General features: G+C 51.7%; 1 protein-coding gene across 8 annotated transcripts in view; it reads left to right on the forward strand.

The window, feature by feature from the left end:
• CSNK1G2 (casein kinase 1 gamma 2) overlaps positions 1-9,952 on the forward strand; it is a 28,208-nt gene extending 18,256 nt beyond the window's left edge. For 2 of the 8 annotated variants that reach the window (XM_060145698.1, XM_060145704.1), the window contains exons 3-11: positions 7,118-7,158; positions 7,304-7,373; positions 7,452-7,600; positions 7,699-7,933; positions 7,999-8,084; positions 8,163-8,247; positions 8,347-8,495; positions 8,659-8,933; positions 9,053-9,952. In XM_060145698.1, the coding sequence (XP_060001681.1) occupies positions 7,118-7,158; positions 7,304-7,373; positions 7,452-7,600; positions 7,699-7,933; positions 7,999-8,084; positions 8,163-8,247; positions 8,347-8,495; positions 8,659-8,933; positions 9,053-9,107 (1,145 nt within the window). In that variant the 3' untranslated portion in view covers positions 9,108-9,952. Of the gene's footprint in view, positions 1-6,753; positions 6,839-7,117; positions 7,159-7,303; positions 7,601-7,698; positions 7,934-7,998; positions 8,085-8,162; positions 8,248-8,346; positions 8,496-8,658; positions 8,934-9,052 lie in introns of all 8 variants that reach the window. The other 6 variants (XR_009539823.1, XM_060145700.1, XM_060145701.1 and 3 more) reach the window with 6 other exon arrangements.
• Positions 9,953-19,695: the final 9,743 nt, after the last annotated feature.

Below are 19,695 nucleotides of genomic sequence, written 5' to 3' on the forward strand. Positions count from 1 at the left end.
TGCCCAGCAGCCTGCGAGGCCGGGAGAGGCCTGTCCTGAGCCTGAACCTTGGCCATGCCAGAGGCGCTGGGATGGGATCAGCAGCGGGTCCTCACTGCCCTGGGCTCTGGGTCTGAGCCAGTGGACTGCCAGCAGCAGGGGCCCAAACTGCTCACGGGAAGGGCGGAGGTGTTGGAGAGACAGGCGCCTCCCCCGGGTGCGGGGCCCCGCGTGCCCAGCCTGATCTGTGCTGCACGGTGGCCGACTCTTCAGCTTCCCCGACGGGGCTTCTGCGCCCCAACCCTGCTGCCCCATTAGTGTGTGCACGTATGTGTGCCCACACGCACACTGGCTGGCACACGCACACTCACGTCCCCCGGCCCAGTCCTGTCCTACAGCCTGGGGGTGCCCCTTGTGGCTTTGGGGACCCAGATGGCTGTCCTGGGTTCTGGCCTTGGCATTGGGAGCCGCAGCCTAAACAGCACAGGTCTGGGTAAACAGATGGTGGAGCGTGCGTTGGGGACTGCGGGGGTAGTGGCTTTTGGCTTACAACGCTCTTTAAGGATCGAGGTTTGGTTGTTGCTCCACACCTCAGTATGCGAAACCCGCGGTGCAGGGGCTGACTGTGCTGGTTGTGCTGTGGGGTTTTCTGTCAGGGGCTGGAGCCCGCGGTACAGGGGCTGACTGTGCTGGTTGTGCTGAGGGGTTTTATGTCAGGGGCTGGAGCAGCTGCAGATTTCGGTATCCTCGGGGGCTCCTGGAAGCATTCCCCTAGAGGCTGAGGGGCAACTGTGTTCTTTCCTGCCAGGCTCCTCCGGCTCAGTGCCTGTGGTTTTCTGGGCCTGCAGTTAGTCGCTGTTTGTTACTCTGTCCATCTGTATGACTGCACCCCATTTTGTTCGTGCGTTCTCCTGCTCAGGGACCTTTGGCTGTGCCCAGATTTGGGGTGTTGTGAATAAAATTGCCCTGAGCACCTTTCTTCAAGTCTCGTGTATGAGTGTTTTCATCAAAGTGCTGGGTCACGTGTGCTTATGAGAAACTGCCAGGCTGGTTTCCAAAGCAGTCGTACCCCTTTGAACTCCCGCGGGCAGCGTGTGAAGGTTCTCAGTATCCCACATCCTCATCAACACTTGGAGTTGTCAGGCTTTTCCACTTGGAGCGTGCTAGCGGGTGTGAAGTGGTGCCTCACTGTGGACTTTATTTGCATTTCCCTGATGACTACTGTTGACCACTGTTCTCCTGTATATAGTGTGTCTTGTCTTGTGCCTGCTGCAAAGATTTTTTCATCTCTGGGTTCAGATGTTGATTCGGCCTTAATTTAGGTGTGGTTTTTTTTTCTGTTTATCCTGCTTTGGGTTCATTGCGCTTCTAGGGTATGTATATTAACACTCTTTTGTTAAATTTGGAAAAACTTTGCCATCATTACCTCAAATGTTCTTTCTGCCTTTGTTTAGTTGTTGTCCTAAACGAGTTGTCCTCTCGTTCTCATACTCCAGTCACACATTAGGAGTGTTTGATGCTGTCCCACAGGTCCCTCAGGTTCCTCTCAAGTTTTTTTTCAGTCTTTTTTCTTTCTTCAGCCTGGATAGTTTTTACTGCCTTATTGTAAGTTCACCCTTTTTTTTCTTCTGCAGCGTCCAATATATTATTTGATACATCCACTGAATTTTTCATTTGATACACGGTATTTTTCACTTCCATTTGATTCCCTTATTTTTCTGTTGAGATTTCCCATCTGCTTGTTCATTTTGCCCATCTTTTCCTTAAAATCCTCGAACATACTTGCAATGGCTTTTTAAAAGTATATATTTATTTATTTTACTTATTTATTTTTGGCTGCATTGGGTCTTAGTTGCGGCACGTGGGATCTTTGTTGCAGTGCACGGGCTTCTCTCTAGTTGTGGCACCTGGGCTTCTCTCTAGTTGTGGCGTGCAGGCTCCAGAGCACATGGGCTCTGTAGTTGTGGTGCATGGGCTCTCTAGTTGAGGCATGTGGGATTAGTTGCCTCGCGGCGTGTGGGATCTTAGTTCCCTGACCAGGGATCAAACCTGCATCCCCTGCATTGGAAGGCAGATTCTTAACCACTGGACCACCAGGGAAGTCCCAGCTTTTTTTAAATTGAGGTATAGTTGATTTACCGTGTTGTATTAATTTCTGCTGTACAGCAAAGTGATTCAGTTATACATATATTCTTTTTTAAATATTCTTTTTCATATTGGTTTATCATAGGATACTGAATATAGTTCTCTGTGCAATACAGTAGGACCTTGTATCTGCTGACGTGTTACCTAACATCTGCTAACCCCAGCCTCCCACTCCATCCCTCCCCCAACCCCTCCTCCTTGGCAATCACCAGTCTGTCCTGTATGTCTGTGATTCTGTTTCATAGATAGACTCCACATATAAGTGCTATCATATGGTGTTTGTCTTTGTCTTTCTGACTTGCTTCACTTAATATGATAATCTCTAGGTCAATCCATGTTGCCACAAATGGTATTATTTCATTGTTTTTTATGGCTGAGTAGTATTCCACTGTGTGTGTGTGTGTGTGTGTGTGTGTGTGTGTGTACACGTCTTTTTTCTCCATTCCTCTGTTGATGGACATTTAGGTTGTTTCCATGTCTTGACTGTTGTAAATAATGCTGCTAATGAACACAGGGGTGCATGTATCTTTTTGGATTATAGATTTGTCTGGATATATGCCCAGGAGTGGGATTGCTGGATCACATGGTAGCTCTCTTTTTAGTTTTCTGAGGAGCCTGCATACTGTTCTCCACAGTGGCTGCACCAATTTACATTCCCACCAGCAGTGTAGGAGCGTTCCCTTTTGCAGTAGCTATTTTAAATGCTGTGTCTGTGGTGCCTTTGGCGCTGTTTTTCCTTCTTGCAGTGCTGTTCCTTTTTTCACATGTCTAGTGATGTTTTATTGTCTGTTGGACAATGTGGGTGCCACACATGAGGCCTGGATCATGCTTCATCCTGGCGACTCATCATGACCCCACCAGGGACTGTTTCTCAGCTTTGATAGAGTGGGTGGCAAGCAGGCATTACTCAAGGGCTGGGGTCGCCCCCTCCCAGTGTGTGGGCTTTCTGGGTTCTCAGCCAAATGTCCGGGGGGTTCAGGGTGGCCTCCGTGCTCTGGGTGGTGGAGGCTCCAGCGTCCTCCTGCCCTGTGCAGCCCCGGCATCTCCCTTCTGCTCGTGGCCCCCCGGAGGCATTCTCTGTCAGGCCTTGCAGACTCTCCCACTTTTCACACCTACTGCTGAGCTGGCTGTTGGTGAGGCTCAGAGCCTGGAGCACCCGAGGTCCCCAGGAAGCTGTAAATCCAGACTTCAGATGCCCGCATGCACGTGCGCGCACACACACTCTCACCTTCAACTCATCTGGACTCCAGGACTTTGGCTTCCCCACGTGCACAGTCAAAACAGGAGGTTTCTTGACCAAGACACAGAATAAGATGACCAATTACCAGAAAGGATCAGTTAGGCATCATCAAAGTTTAAATTTCCAGAAATGTTGTTTAGAGCACGAGTAGGGGGGCTTCCCTGGTGGCGCAGTGGTTAAGAATCCTCCTGCCAATGCAGGGGACAGGGGTTCGATCCCTGGTCTGGGAAGATCCCACATGCCGAGGAGGAACTAAGCTCATGCACCACAACTACTGAGCCCACGTGCCACAACTACTGAAGCCCGCGCGTCTAGAACCCGAGCTCTGCAACAAGAGAAGCCACCGCAATGAGAAGCCTGTGCACTGCAACGAAGACCCAAAGCAGCCAAAAATAAGTAAAATTAAATTAAAAAAAAAAAAAACACGAGTAGGCGAGCCACAGACCGGGAGGTGCTATTTGCTGAGCACCATTGGACAAAGCGCTGTTACCCGGGACGCAGGAGAAGACAACAGCTTGGTCAGCAATAAAAAAACAGGTGCTGCGATTAAAACTGGGCCAGAGATCTGAACAGACACCACCCAGAAGCAGACGGACAAGCGGCTGGGGGGCGTGGAGGGCACCTCGCCTTGTTGGCCCCGGACAGGACTTCTGCTCCGTGCGCAGCACAAGCCAGCAAACCTGCCCAAGAAGTGACAGGAAGGCCCGTGCGCAGCGTTCAGTAACGGACACTGGAGACGGGCCAGGTGTGTCCGTGCTGCGACGGACGTGCCCGGGCAGGAAGCCAGAGCGAGCCGCGTCATGCGTGTGCAGGGAACCCCAAGGAGCAGGGAGCATGTGGGGTGGCCTCTCAGGAGGTGAGGTGGCGGTGACGCTGTCTGTCCTCACGGGATCGGGGTGGCCCAGGAGCACACATTTGCCAAAGCTCATCAAATGCTGTGCGTTTCCCAGGTAAATGCCTCCTCCCAAGGGAAAAACAAGCACTAAGTACAAATCGAAGTTGATCTGCAGGCTGCAGTGTTTAGGGGGCAGGGTGCTGAGGTCTGCAACTTCCAGACGCATCTGAAAATGAGATGAACAGGTGATGGCAAACAGAACAGAGCAATCGCGGATTGTGTGACCCAGGCAGCCAGGGTGTGGGGCTCCCTGCGCCCAGCTCTTCCTGCTTTTCTGAATGTGTGAAACTTTCATCATAAAGAGTGGCGGGGAAACACAAGAGGCATGCCTGTTATTTAATGAAAATGAGGAGGACTAGATGGGCGCTTTCTTTCTCTGCCACTGGGTGCCTTTTACTCGTAGTAACCGAAGGAGTGGAATCTGCAGGAGGGGCCCCTGCGGGCACCCCCTTCGCACAGTGGCAGTGAACAGAACAGAGAGGTAGAAAGCTGGGAGAGGAAGAAATACAGCTGTGACCTGTCTCGGACGGCTTGATTGCCCACGTGCGGAGACCAGAGTAGTCTTTCAGTAAACAATTAGAAAGGAATGAGTTTGGTAAGGCTGCTGCATGTGCCAACACAGATCGACTGTATTTCTCTGTTGGAGCAACGACTGGAAAACAAAAATTTAAGAATAGTCCCGATCGTGTAAGAGCACCAAAACCCATCAGGTGCCTCCAGAACAAATCTCACAAAGGCCGCACACTCTACGCTGAGCAGTGAAAACATCGCCGAGTCTCAAAGGCCGCACACTCTACGCTGAGCAGTGAAAACATCGCCGAGTCTCAAAGGCCGCACACTCTACGCTGAGCAGTAAAAACATCGCCGAGTCTCAAAGGCCGCACACTCTCTACGCTGAGCAGTAAAAACATCGCCGAGTCTCAAAGGCCGCACACTCTACGCTGAGCAGTGAAAACATCGCCGAGTCTCAAAGGCCGCACACTCTACGCTGAGCAGTAAAAACATCGCCGAGTCTCAAAGGCCGCACACTCTACGCTGAGCAGTAAAAACATCGCCGAGTCTCAAAGGCCGCACACTCTCTACGCTGAGCAGTGAAAACATCGCCGAGTCTCAAAGGCCGCACACTCTACGCTGAGCAGTGAAAACATCGCCGAGTCTCAAAGGCCGCACACTCTACGCTGAGCAGTGAAAACATCGCCGAGTCTCAAAGGCCGCACACTCTACGCTGAGCAGTGAAAACATCGCCGAGTCTCAAAGGCCGCACACTCTACGCTGAGCAGTAAAAACATCGCCGAGTCTCAAAGGCCGCACACTCTACGCTGAGCAGTGAAAACATCGCCGAGTCTCAAAGGCCGCACACTCTCTACGCTGAGCAGTGAAAACATCGCCGAGTCTCAAAGGCCGCACACTCTACGCTGAGCAGTAAAAACATCGCTGAGAGAAGTTAACTCTGGAGACATGGACGGCACGGTTCTCCGCAGACTCGGGGCCACCCCTGCAGTTGTCTGGGGACCAGCTGACTCTATAGACGGGGACGGACACCAAGGCCCTGGAGGAGCTGAGGCTGAGCTGAAGACTCCAGGCCAAGCACCACAGTGATGAGACAGCCGGGATGGGCAGGGACCCGGGGGACCGACTGACAGGCATGCGGGCCCCTGACTTGGGCTTGTGGGGTCATACGCACCGGTGTCTTGGCCACCCACGGGTGGGGCAGAACGGCCTGGTGCAGCTGTCTCCCAGATTGTCCCACTGCAGTGGGATGGAGAGGAAGCTGAGGCCTCTTCCCACACTGGATCCTCTCAGAAATAAGACGCAGCAGCACGGCACTTCGGGCGTGAGGTCGCCTGGAGGAGCAGCGCACCGTGGGGCTGAGTTGGAGCTCAGGACCTGGAAAGGCGGGACGGCAGCACCGGGAGGGGCAGAGGGTGGAGCGTGTGCACAGCGCTCACCGTGCATGCAGACGGCCACCCAGGGGCTGGCCCACACTGTGCATGCAGACGGCCACCCAGGGGCTCAGCCACTGGTAGGAACTGTAGCAGGTGAACAGCTCGTGTTTTTGCAGTTTCGTGAGGTTGAGCGCCATGGCTTGTTCTCCGTGGGCACCTGGAGGTCCAGGTGGGCCAGCGATGGGCCGCGTGAGATGTCCTGCCCCAGGCATGTCTGTCTAAGCTGAGGACGCAGGTTACGCGTCCTGATGGGCTCCTGGCTGGGGCCCCTGCTCCACAGCGAGGGGGCGGGGCTTGTCCTCTGGACGTGTACAGTTCAAGGCCGGAGTTCCTGGCATTGTGGAATGGGGGGCGTCTTCGGGGTCCCTAGAGGCTGGAGCGGTGAGCATAGGTCAGGTGGCGGGGGCGGGGGCCTCACAGAGCCTCTGGGGACGGTGGGGGGAGGGTGTGTGGGAGGGGTGTGATGTCTCCTCCAGGTTCCCTGCGGCTGGAGCTGAAGAAAGGCCTTGGGGTCACCAGGACTCTTTGTTGTGTTTTCACTTTTTTAGATGGGAGAAGTTGGAGCGTGTTGGCGTGCTGGCGGGAAGGATCCCGCAGAGGACTTGGGAGCAGCCCCGAGTGGGCGGAGGCAGGGTTGGCCTCTGGGGCGGTGCTGGAGGAGAGGGCAGGATGGCAGGGAGGGGGCCCAGGAGATGAGGGTGCGGGGGCAGATGCGGGTTCCCACGGCCGGTGGGAGTACCTTGCGGGCCCGGGAGGGATGGGCCCATCCTTTTCCCTTCCAGGTCCGGGAGGGATGGGCCACGCTCAAGGAGGGCTGCCGCAGAACAGGAGGTGCCCCTTGGACGGGTGGGTCGTGAGCGGTCTCCTGTGTGCTGGGGGTCCTGCCGACCTGACGTGCCTCTCCTCCCACAGGAAAGAATCTCTATACAAATGAATACGTAGCTATCAAATTGGTGAGTCCGGGCCCTGCCCCCTTCCCCCAGTCCCCAGCCCGGGCAGGCCCCTCGCCGGCCCCCAGCAGAGGCTGTCCCCACGGGCCCGGGAGGAGGGCAGGACCGCGCCCTGCGTGACATCCATGTGTCCCCTCGTCCCTCCCAGGAGCCCATCAAGTCCCGGGCGCCGCAGCTGCACCTGGAGTACCGCTTCTACAAGCAGCTCAGCGCCGCAGGTACCCCGGGGCCGGGTGTGGGAGCGCAGGGGGAGCCCGCCCGGGCGTCGCGTGAGTCTGTGTGTCCTCCACCCGCAGAGGGCGTCCCTCAGGTCTACTACTTCGGCCCGTGCGGGAAGTACAACGCCATGGTGCTGGAGCTGCTCGGACCCAGCCTGGAGGACCTGTTCGACTTGTGCGACCGCACGTTCACTCTCAAGACAGTGCTCATGATTGCCATCCAGCTGGTGCGGGCCGCGGGAGGGCGAGGGGGCCGGACGCTGTGGGGCGGCAGAGGGAAGGTGGGCAGGGCGGAGGGAGCCCGCTGAGGCCCGCCCGCCCGCAGATCACGCGCATGGAGTACGTGCACACCAAGAGCCTCATCTACCGCGACGTGAAGCCCGAGAACTTCCTGGTGGGGCGACCGGGCACCAAGCGGCAGCACGCCATCCACATCATCGACTTTGGCCTGGCCAAGGAGTACATCGACCCCGAGACCAAGAAGCACATCCCGTACCGCGAGCACAAGAGCCTGACGGGCACGGCGCGCTACATGAGCATCAACACGCACCTGGGCAAGGGTGAGCGGCGTGCGGGGTGGGCGGGGGGGCGCGAGGGCTGCGCTGACCTGCCGTCCCCCCCGCAGAGCAGAGCCGCCGTGACGACCTGGAGGCGCTGGGCCACATGTTCATGTATTTCCTGCGCGGCAGCCTGCCCTGGCAGGGGCTCAAGGTGGGCGCGCCGGGGCCGGGGTGGGGCTGGGGGTCTCCTGCGGGCAGCGCCTCGGTGCCGACCGCACTCTCCCTGCAGGCCGACACGCTCAAGGAGCGCTACCAGAAGATCGGGGACACTAAGCGGGCCACGCCCATCGAGGTGCTCTGTGAGAGCTTCCCAGGTGAGGGTCTGCCCCCCGTCCCCCGCACTCCCCGCAGACCCCCTGCCCAGTGCCGCCGCCCTGCTCCTCCACGCCCCCCAGCCCTGTCGCTGTCTGCAGAGGAGATGGCCACGTACCTGCGCTACGTGCGACGCCTGGACTTCTTCGAGAAGCCGGACTACGACTACCTGCGCAAGCTCTTCACCGACCTCTTTGACCGCAGCGGCTTCGTGTTCGACTACGAGTACGACTGGGCCGGGAAGCCCCTGGTACGTGGGCGGAGGGGAGGCTGGTGCTGGAGGGGGGCCCCTGGCGCGTGGGGGCAGCTGGCAAGGACCCTGAAGCCCCTGTGCTCGGGGGCGGGGGTGGCTGGCACGTGACGTGGGGCGGGGGGTGGCTGCCGGGCCTCAGCCGCATCCTGCCCCCTTGCAGCCCACGCCCATCGGCACGGTCCACACCGACCTGCCCTCGCAGCCTCAGGTTCGGGAAAAAGCCCTGCTATACAGCAAAAACCAGGTGAGGGGCCGGCCGAGGACCCCAGCAGCGTGGGGGTGGGGAGAGCAGGGCCTACAGGACTCCCGTGCCCCTCTTGCCCCGCAGGCACTGAACTCCACCAACGGGGAGCTGAATGCCGATGACCCCACCGCTGGCCACTCCAACGCCCCCATCACGGCCCCCGCAGAGGTGGAGGTGGCCGACGACACCAAGTAAGGCCCCCGAGGTTGCTGGGGGCTGGGACTCCCTGGGCCCACCCCCTCGCGCCCGTTCCCCCATCCCCCTCTTCTCCAGCCTGCGCCGCCTCCCAGCCTGTGCCCGCTCCTTCCAGGTGCTGCTGTTTCTTCAAGAGGAAGAAGAGAAAATCTCTGCAGCGACACAAGTGACCCCGGGGCGGTGGCCTCTGAAGCCTCCCGCTGCAGCCCCTCGGGGCCCGCTTTTCCACGGCCGCGTGGCCACCGCTGGACGCAGACTGCAGGCCCGGCAGAGCTGCCAGCCCCCGCGTGGGGTCACTTCCTTCACGTAAGACTTTGGCCGAGATTTCTACACCTGTGTCTAGTCCTCCCCTCCGAGAGCATTAACTATTTAAAACAAGGAAGAGAGAAAACCACAGCGGCCGCCCTGCCTTGTGCCCCCGCGCGTCTGCTGAGTAAGTAGCGCGGCCGCCTCCATCCAGCCCGCCGCTCGCCCGTTAGTGTCATAAAGTGCAGCTTGTCTCCCTCGATCCAAAGGCCGTTTTCTCGAGGGGGCGCTGCGGGGCGTTGCTGCCAGGGGTGAGCCCGCCCTGGGCCTCCCCAGACCAAAGGGGAAGGCGGGATAAGAGCGGCCCCCAACTGAAATGCTGCACCAAAGCCTGGGCCGGTGGGCGCAGCCCGCGGGGGGTCTGCACACCTGCTCGTGGAGCCGCCGGCCTGGAACTCTCGGGGTGGCCACCGCGTGGCCCGTGGGCTCCTTGTGTCGCTCTGCGCTGCCGGCCGAGCCGTGGAGACAAGCGCCTTAAAGCCCATCCGAGCCCCGCAGGTGCGTGTGGAGCCGGCAGCCCGTCGGTGCGGCCCCCGTGGTCCCCTGGGGCCCGCGTGCTGAGGGCAGAGCAGCTGGGGGCGCCCCGCGTGTGCGTCTAGGTCTTGCTTTACAAAAAGTGTACAGAAATGGCACTTCCGTTTCTCTGATGCTTCCTGGAAGCCATAGAACTTAGGGGCTTTTTTTAAAAAATAAAGGAAAATGAAACCAATTCTGAGCGTGGTGTCCAGTCTTTCCAAGGGGCTTGGCTGAGGCCAGCAGCAGCTCACATAGCCAAGTCCCTGGGAAGGGACAGGCTAGGAGGCAGGACAACTTGGGGAAGGAGCCGGGGAGTGGCAGCCCCCTTGCTCAGGAGAAATAAACGGTCGGAAACAAGGTAACAGAACTGAAGTGGATGTAAGAACCAGGTTTAGGACTTCCCTGGTGGCGCAGTGGTTAAGCATCCACTTGCCAGTGCAGGAGGACACAGGTTCAAGCCCTGGTCCCAGAAGGTCCCACATGTCGCGGAGCAACTAAGCCCAGGAGCCGCAGCTACCAAGCCTGCGCTCTAGAGCCTGCGAGCCACAGCTACTGAGCCCACATGCCACAACTACTGAGCCTGTGCGTCTGGAGCCCGTGCCCTGCAACAAGAGAAGCCACTGCATTGAGAAGCCCACGCACCACAACAAAGACCCAACGCAGCCAAAAAAAAAAAAAACCAGGTTTGGTCTACTTGGGGCTGGTGGAAAAAAGAGCCATTGAAGTAAATCACAGTGAGAACAGCAAACACGGGAGCTGAAGGACAGGCTCCTTGCCGTTGTCTGCACAAGTCCATCTGAAACCCTAACCCTAAGGCTTCCCTTCCAGGAGCAAAAAGGTACCAGCTGTATGTGAATGGTTAGGTCTTGAGTGAACCCGACAGCACAAAGTGGGAAGCCCTGTGACAGCGTCACAGTCACTGTGGACGCGGCTGAGGAAAAATGACTTTGGTGGCTATGGACTAATTGTTTATATCCCCCAACATTCAGATGGTGCTGCCAGACCCGCAGTGGGGGACAGTGTTGGGAGGCATGGGGCCTTCATGATGGGACTAGCGTCCTGGTAAGGAGAGGAGGAGAGACCAGAGCTCTCTGTGCTGGGTGAGGATGCAGCGGGAAGGCGGCTGTCTGCAGGCTGGGACGCGGGCCCTCACCAGGAACTGGCCACACCGATCTCGGACTCCAGGACAGTGAGAAATGCCATGTGTGGTTTCAGCCTGTGTTGTTCTGTTAGGGCAGCATCAGCTAAGAAAACACAACAGCAGCAGTTCTTGAAACAGTTTCACAAGGATCCAGGTAGTTGAAAACGATGGCAGCCCACCGTCTGTCCCAAACAACACAGAACCACTGGGAGGAATGCCTGCCGCGTGCAACATCCTGCCTACACTTACAAAGTAAGGAACACTGCCAAGTCCCCCGTGGGAGCCTGGCCTCCCTCCCAGCCCTTTCTCTCTGCTGGGCCGTGTGGGAGCATCGGCAGGGGGCAGCCAGCGAGGTGGGCAGAAGCCAAAAGGCAGAGGTTCACAGCACAACCTGCACATGTCCCTTGCCCCAGCCAGGAACCCCAGCGTCCCCAGGAGAGAGCATGAGGTCGGAGAAGGGCAGACTGTCCCAACAGCGTCAGAAGATACGAAACCATCTTGGATCAGAAATTCAAAAACAAGGGACAGACGCGGACAAAAACCAGACTTGGAAATGGCTGATCCAATTCTGGAAGAAAATGAAAGAACAGATGATTTTAGAAACGAAGGATAAACTGTAAGGTGCCCCAGGCTCCAGGGGAGATCTGAGAAAAGGCCTGGGAAGCAGAACAAGACGGTGAAGAGTTGACGCAGTTGCTGACGCAGGAGATGGTGGCTGAGTGAGTGTCGGTTGCTGGGAGTTCCCTGGTGGTCTAGTGGTTAGGACTCCGTGCTTTCACTGCTGTGGCCAGAGTTCAATCCCTGGTTGGAGAACCGAGATCCCGCCAGCCACACAGCACAGCCAAAAAATAAAAAATAAAGCTGCTGCTGAGGGGAACTTTCCAGGTAGAGCCTGGAATCTCCACCACGAATTAGAGACAGTTGCCCACAAGGCACACCCTCGCAAGGATGCGGGACGACCTTACGAGGACGTGCACGGGGAGGGCCGTGACTGGGGCCTGCAGGCAGAGAGGTAGAATCGTGCACTGAGGCCCGAGAACTCGGCTCCTCAGCCTTTCCAGAAGCTGGTGGAACGAGCCTGAGCTGAGGCTCCCACGTGCTGCCAGGGTGTCCCTCCAGCACCGAGGCCTGGGAAGGCCAGTGCTGCCTGCCCGGTCCGGGATGGAGGGGTAGAGGCCACCTCTGTGTTGTGGGGAAGTGGAAATGGCGCAGCTGGGAGAGCAGGCGGAGAGGAGGCCAGGCCAGCCCTCTGGCGGTGCCGGAACCAGAGGGGTCGGCTCATGTGGCGGTTTTCGTTATAAACAGAGAAGGAACGCAGAAGAGAGGGGCACCTGTGTGATGTTGGCCTATTCCCACTTACCCCCACTTGTGCTATTTTTGCCATTTATTTTACTTCTGACATACGTTATAAGCCCGCAACTCCCTGTCATTATATACGGTCAAGTCTTTCAAATACATTTTTTTAATAAATTTATTTTATTTTTGGCTGCGTTGGGTCTTCGTTGCTGTGCGCGGGCTTTCTCTAGTTGTGGCTCGTGAGCCCTAGAGCACAGGCTCAGTAGTTGTGGCGCACGGGCTTAGTTGCTCCGTGGCACGTGGGATCTTCCCAGACCAGGGCTCGAACCCGTGTCCCCTGCGTTGGCAGGCAGGTTCTTAACCCCTAATTTATTGATTTTTGGCTGCGTTGGGTCTTTGTTGCTGCATGCGGGCTTTCTCTAGTTGTCGTGAGCAGGGGCTACTCTTCGTTGCCGTGCGCGGGCTTCTCATTGATGTGGCTCCTCTTGTTGTGGAGCACGGGCTCTAGGCTCGTGGGCTTCAGTAGTTGTGGCGCGTGGGCTTAGTAGTTGCTGCTCGCGGGCTCTAGAGCACAGGCTCAGTAGCTGTGGCACACGGGCTTAGTTGCTCCGTGGCATGTGGGGTCTTCCCCAACCAGGGTTCGATTCCGTGTCCCTTGCATTGGCAGGTGGATTCTTAACCACTGTGCCACCAGGGAAGCTCCTCAAATACATTTTTAAGAAGAGTTTTGTGGACTTCCCTGGTGGCGCAGTGGTTGAGAGTCCATCTGCCGATGCAGGGGACGCGGGTTCGTGCCCCGGTCTGGGAGGATCCCACATGCCACGGAGCGGCTGGGCCCGTGAGCCATGGCCGCTGGGCCTGCGCATCTGGAGCCTGTGCTCCGCAACGGGAGAGGCCACAACAGTGAGAGGCCCACGTACCGCAAAAAAAAAAAAAAAAGAGTTTTGTATGTACACCCACGTGGTCACGCTTCCCACTGCTCTTTGTTTCATCTGTTGACCCACCAGAGGTTCCATCTGAGATCCTTTCCTTTCGGTCTGAAGAGCTCCCTTTAATACGTCTTGTGGTGCGGGTTTACTGGCAACAAATTCTCCCAGCTTTTAGTGGCCTAAAAATATCTTTATTTCGCCTACATTAGCAGAAGGTATTTTCAGTGGGAATGGGATTCTGCGTTGGCAGGTGGTTTGGGTTTGACTTTCTTGCCTCAGCATTTTAGAGATGCTATTCCATTGCTCCTGACAAGAGGTGAGCTGGCCCTGTTAACCCCCTTCAAAGGAATGTGTCTTTTTTGTCCGGCTGCTTTTTTTTTAAATTTATTTTTGGCTGCGTTGGGTGTTTGTTGCTGTGTGTGGGCTTTCTCTACTTGGGGTGAGTGGGGGCTACTCTGTTGCGGTGCGCGGGCTTCTCGTTGCAGTGGCTTCTCTTGTTGTGGAGCACGGGCTCTAGGCGCACGGGTTTCAGTAGTTGTGGCTTGCGGGCTCAGTTGCTCCGCGTCATGTGGGATCTTCCAGGACCAGGGCTCAAACCAGTGTCCCCTGCATTGGCAGGCGGATTCTTAACCACTGTGCCACCAGGGAAGCCCTGCTTTTTATAGTTTGAAGTTATTTGACTCTGATGGGTGTTTTTGGTTGTTTTTTTAAAGTATAGTTGATTTACAATGTTGTGTTAGTTTTGGGTATATAGCAAAGTGATCAAATTTTATATATATGTGTGTATATATATATGTGTGTGTGTGTGTTCTTTTTCAGATTGTTTTCCATTATAACTTGTTACAAGATATTGAATATAGTCTCAGGGCTATACGTAGGTTCTTGTTGCTTATTATATGTATAGTAGTGTGTTTCTGTTAATCCCAGACTCCTAATCTATCCCTTCCTCCCATCCTCTTTGGTAACTGTAAGTTTGTTTTCTGTGTCTGTGAGTCTGTTTCTGTTTTGTAAATGTGTTCATTTGTATTTTTTATATTCCACATATAAGTGATATCATATGGTATTTCTTTGTCTGACTTATTTAGTATGATAATCTCTAGGTCCATCCATGTTGTGGCAAATGGCATTATTTCATTTTTATGGCTGAGGTAGTATTCCATGTATATAGGTACCACATGTTCTTTATCCATTCCTCTGTCGATGGACATTTAGGTTGCTTCCGTGTCTTGGCTATTGTAAACAGTGCTGCTGTGAATACTGGGGTGCATGTATCTTTTCAGATTAGCGTTTTGTCTGGATATATGCCCAGTAGTGGGATTGCTGGATCATATGGTAGTTCTATTTTTAGTTTTCTGAGGAACCTCCATACTGTACTCCATAGTGGCTGCACCAATTTACATTCCCACCAACAGTGTAGGAGGGTTCCCTTTTCTCCACACCCTCTCCAGCATTTATTATTTGTAGACTTTTTAATGATGGCCATTCTGACTGGTGTGAGGTGATTCCTCATTGTAGTTTTGATTTGCGATATATGTATCTATACATATTATGTATATAAATAGATATATATGTATTTATACTGTGTGCAGATTAGGAACGATCCTGAAGTGAATGATATTGTGATTATAATATACCAGAAAAAATGTATATATCATATTTTCTATTCATCCATCAAGGGACACTTAGGTTGTTTCTGTGTCTTGGCTATTGTGAATAATGCTGCAGTGAACATGGGGGGTGCATATATCTCTTCAAGATACCTGATTTCATTTCCTTTGGATATATACCCAGAAGTGGGACTGCTGAGTCATATGGGAATTCTATTTTGAATTGTTTGAAGAACCATCATGCTGTTTTCCATTGCGGCTGTATCTATGTTTCTGTATTTCTGTAGATTTCTGTAGTGAATCTGTTCTTTTTCTCGTTTTATTTTTAACCACCTAAAGTTATGGTCTGCCACAACAGTCTATATCCTAACCAGAAATTGAACCCCTTTTATTATCTCTTTCATGTCTGTAGGATCTGTAGTGGTGTTCCCCTTCTCTCTTTTTTTTTTAATAAAGGGAACTTTATTTTTATTTATTTATTATTTATTTATTTTTGTTTGTGTTGGGTCTTCGTTGCTGCGTGCAGGCTTTCTTTAGTTGCAGTGAGCGGGGGCCACTCTTCATTGCAGTATGTGGGCTTCTCATCGCGGTGGCTTCTCTTGTTGTGGAGCACGGGCTCTAGGGCACGCAGGCTTCAGTAGTTGCGGCACAAGGGCTCAGTAGTTGTGGCGCATGGGCTTAGTTGCTCCGCAGCACGTGGGATCTTCCCGGACCAGGGCTTGAACCTGTGTCCCCTGCAGTGGCAGGTGGATTCTTAACCACTGCGCCACCAGGGAAGCCCCCGCTTCTCACGTTTGGTGTTAGTCATGTGTTTTCTCTTTAAAAACAAACAGAAACGTTTGCTATTGTTTTATCAAAGGACCAAAGGTTTGTTTGTATTTCATGTTTTTCGTGTTTTCTGCTTCAGTTTTGGCCTCATTATTTTGTTGTTTCTCCTGTTTTGGGTTGAACTTGCCGTTAATTCTCTGGTGTCTTAAGATGAAACCTGAGACCATGGATTTTAAACCTCTCTTCTTGGGAATACCCTGGCGGTGCAGTGGTTAGGACTTGGCGCTTTCACTGTGGGGCCCGGGTGAAATCCCTGGTCAGGGAACTAAGATCCTGCAAGCTGTGTGGTGCAGCCAAAAAATTAATGATAATAAATAAGTAAAATAAACCTTTCTTCTGTTCCAACCTATGCATAAAGTGTAAGTGTTCCCCTCAATTCTGCTTTAGCAGGATCTTCAAATTTTGGTGTATTATAATCACCACCATTCAGTTCAAAGTCGTTCTTAATTTCCATATGGTTTCTATTTCAGCCTATGTTTATGTCAAGGAGTTAATTACCAAACACTTGGGGATTTCTTGTTGTTATCCTATGATTGATTCTAGTTTGATTCCACTTTAGCCAGAGAACATGCTCTGCAGGAGGTAAATTATTCTTAAACCTGCATTACGGTACATAATATTACCTATTGTGGTCATTGTTTCCTGTGCACTCGATAAAAACCTGTGTTCTGCAGTTGCTGGGAGTAGTGTTCTGTGTATGTCCACTAGGCAAGTCTGCTGTTCATGTTGTTCATGTTGTTCCGATCTTAATGATCCTTCCTGATTTCTTCTGTCATTTATAGAGCTGTGTGATGGTGTCCAATCTCCAACTATGAATATAGTTTTGCCAGTTTTTCAGTTTTGTCCTGTCAGTTCTTTTTTTTAATATATTTAAAAAAATATTTATTTATTTGGCTGCACTGGGTCTTAGTTGCAGCACATGGGATCTTTAGTTGTGGCATGCAGGATCTAGTTCCCTGACCAGGGAGTGAACAAGGGCCCACTGCATTGGGAGTGTGGAGTCTTTTTTTTTTTAATTATTATTATTTTTTAAAATATTTTATTTATTTTTGGCTGCATTGGGTCTTCGTTGCATGGAGTCTTCTTCATTCTTCCTCTTCCCCTCCTTTGGGACTCCACTGACAGACGTCAGGCCCTTTGACTGTGTCCCACATCCCTTATGATCTGTTTCATTTTCCCATTCTTATTACTTTTTACTTTTCTTCACATTGGACATTTCTTATTGCCCTGTCTTCTGTTGTGTCCAGTCTACTGTTGCTCCTAGCTGCCAATATTTTCATTACAGATATTGTATTTTTCAGTGCTAGACTGTCAAATATAGATATGTTCCAACTCTGTTGAATTTTGTTATTTTTTTTCTTACTTATTCATTTAATTTTTTTTTACATTGGAGTATAGTTAATATACAATGTTGTGTTTTAGGTGTACAGCAAAGTGACTCAGTTACACATATATCTATTCTTTTCCCACTTCGGTTATTACAGACTATTGAGTAGAGTTCCTTGTGCTATACAGTAGGTCCTTGTTGGTTATCTATTTTATGTCTAGTAGTGTGTATATGTTAATCCCAACCTCCTAATTTATCCCTCCCCCCACCTTTCCCCTTTGGTAACCATAAGTTTGTTTTCTAGGTCTGTGAGTCTGTTTCTGTTTTGTAAATAAGTTCATTTGTATCATTTTTTAGATTCCACATATAAGTGATATCATATGATATTAGTCTTTTCTGTCTGACTTCACTTAGTATGAGAATCTCTTGGTCCATCCATGTTGCTGCAAATGGCATTATTTCATTTTTTTTTACGGCTGAGTACTATTCCATTGTATGTATGTACTGCATCTTCTTAAATATTCATCTGTCAGTGGACATTTAGGTTGCTTCTGTGTCTTGCCTATTGTGAATAGTGCTGCTATGAACATTGGGGTGCATGTATCTTTTTGAATTATGGTTTTCTTTGCATATATGGCCAGGTGTGGGATTGCTGGATCACATGGTAGCTCTCTTAGTTTTTTAAGGAACCTCCATACTGTTGTCCATAGTGGCTGCACCAATTTTCATTCCCACTAACAGTGTAGGAGGGTTCCCTTTTCTCCACACCCTCCCCAGCATTTATTGTTTGTAGACTTTTTTTAAAATTAATTAATTTTATTTTTGGCTGCGTTGGGTCTTCATTGCTGTGCGTGGGCTTTTTCTCTAGTTACGGTGAGTGGGGGCTACTCTTCAGTGCGGTGTGCAGGCTTCTTACTGCAGTGGCTTCTCTTGTCACGGAGCATGGGCTCTAGGCGTGCAGGCTTCATTAGTTGTGGCACGTGGACTCAGTAGTTGTGGCTCGTGGGCCCTAGAGCGCAGGCTCAGTAGTTGTGGCTTGCGGGCTGTAGAGTGCAGGCTCAGTAGTTGTGGCGCATGGGCTTCGTTGCTCCGCGGCATGTGGGATCTTCCCAGACCAGGGTTCAAACCCGTGTGCGCTGCATTGGCAGGCGGATTCTTAACCACTGCGCCACCAGGGAAGTCCCTGTTTGTAGACTTTTTGATGATGGCTGTTCTGACTGATGTGAGGTAATACCTCGTATTATAGTTTTTTTTTTTTTTTTTTTTTTTTTTTTAGCTGTACGCGGGCCTCTCACTGTTGTGGCCTCTCCCGTTGTGGAGCACAGGCTCCGGACGCGCAGGCTCAGTGGCCATGGCTCACGGGCCCAGCCACTTCACGGCATGTGGGATCTTCCCGGACCGGGGCACGAACCCACATCTCCTACATCGGCAGGTGGACTCTCAACCGCTGCGCCACCAGGGAAGCCCCTCGTATTATAGTTTTGATTTGCATTTCTCTAGCAGTTAGTGACGTTGAGCATCTTTTCATGTGCTTTTTGACCATGTGTATATCTTCTCTGGAGAAATGCCTATTTAGATCTTCTGCCCATTTTTCGATTGGGTTTTTTGGTTTTTTTGATACTGAGCTGCATGAGCTGTTTGTGTATGTTGGAGATTAATCCCTTGTAGGTCGCATCGTTTGCAAATGTTTTTTTCCCATTTCTTAGGTTGTCTTTTTGTTTTGTTTATGGCTTCCTTTGCAGTTCAAAAGCTTTTAAGTTTAGTTAGGTCCCATTTGTTTATTTTTGGTTTTATTTTCATTACTCTAGGAGGTGAATCCAAAAAGACATGGCTGCAATTTATATGAGAGAGTGTTCTGCTTGTTGAAATTACTATTACATCTATTTTGTCCATTTTTCTACTGTCTTGAATATATGAACTCTCTGATAACTCCAATTTCTTTTATTGTTTTTGAAGTATAGTTGATTTACCGTGTTCTGTTAGTTTCAGGTATACAGCGAAGTGATCCAGTTACCTATATATCTGTTCTTCAGATTCTTTTCCATTATAGGTTATTACAGGATATTGAATATAGTTTCCTCTAAGTAAGTCCTTGTTTATTTTAGACATAGTACTGTGTGTATATTAATCCCATACTCCCAATTTATCCCTCCCCCCCCCCGACCTTTCCCCTTTGGTAACTCTAAGTTTGTTTTCTATGTCTGTGAGTCTGTTTTGTACATGTGTTCATTTGTATTATTTTTTAGATTCCACATATAGTGGATATCATATTTGTCTTTCTCTTTCTGATTTACTTTGTATGATAATCTCTAGGTCCATTGATGTTTCTGCAAATGGCATTATTTCATTCTTTTTTTATGGCTGAGTAGTATTCCATTTTATATATGTAACATTTCTTTATCCATTCATCTGTCAATGGACATTTAGGTTTCCATGTCTTGGCTATTGTCAGCTATTATAGTGCTGCTATGAGCATAGGGGTTACATGTACTTTTTTTTTTTTTGACGTGCATTTTTAATGTCTTTATTGAATTTGTTACAGTATTGTTTCTGTTTTGTTTTGGTTTTTTGGCCTGAGGCCTGTGGGATCCTAGCTCCCCAACCAGGGATTGAACCCATACCCCGTACACTGGAAGGCAAAGTCGTAACCACTGGACCACCAGGAAAGTCCCTGCATGTACCTTTTTGAATTATGCTTTTGTCCAAATATATGCCCAGGAGTGGGATTGCTGGATCATATGGTAGTTCTATTTTTAGTTTTTTAAGGAACCTCCATACTGTTCTCCACAATGGCTGTACCAATTTACA

Source organism: Lagenorhynchus albirostris, chromosome 3 (assembly GCF_949774975.1).
Source record: "Lagenorhynchus albirostris chromosome 3, mLagAlb1.1, whole genome shotgun sequence".
Taxonomy (NCBI): Eukaryota; Metazoa; Chordata; class Mammalia; order Artiodactyla; family Delphinidae; genus Lagenorhynchus; species Lagenorhynchus albirostris.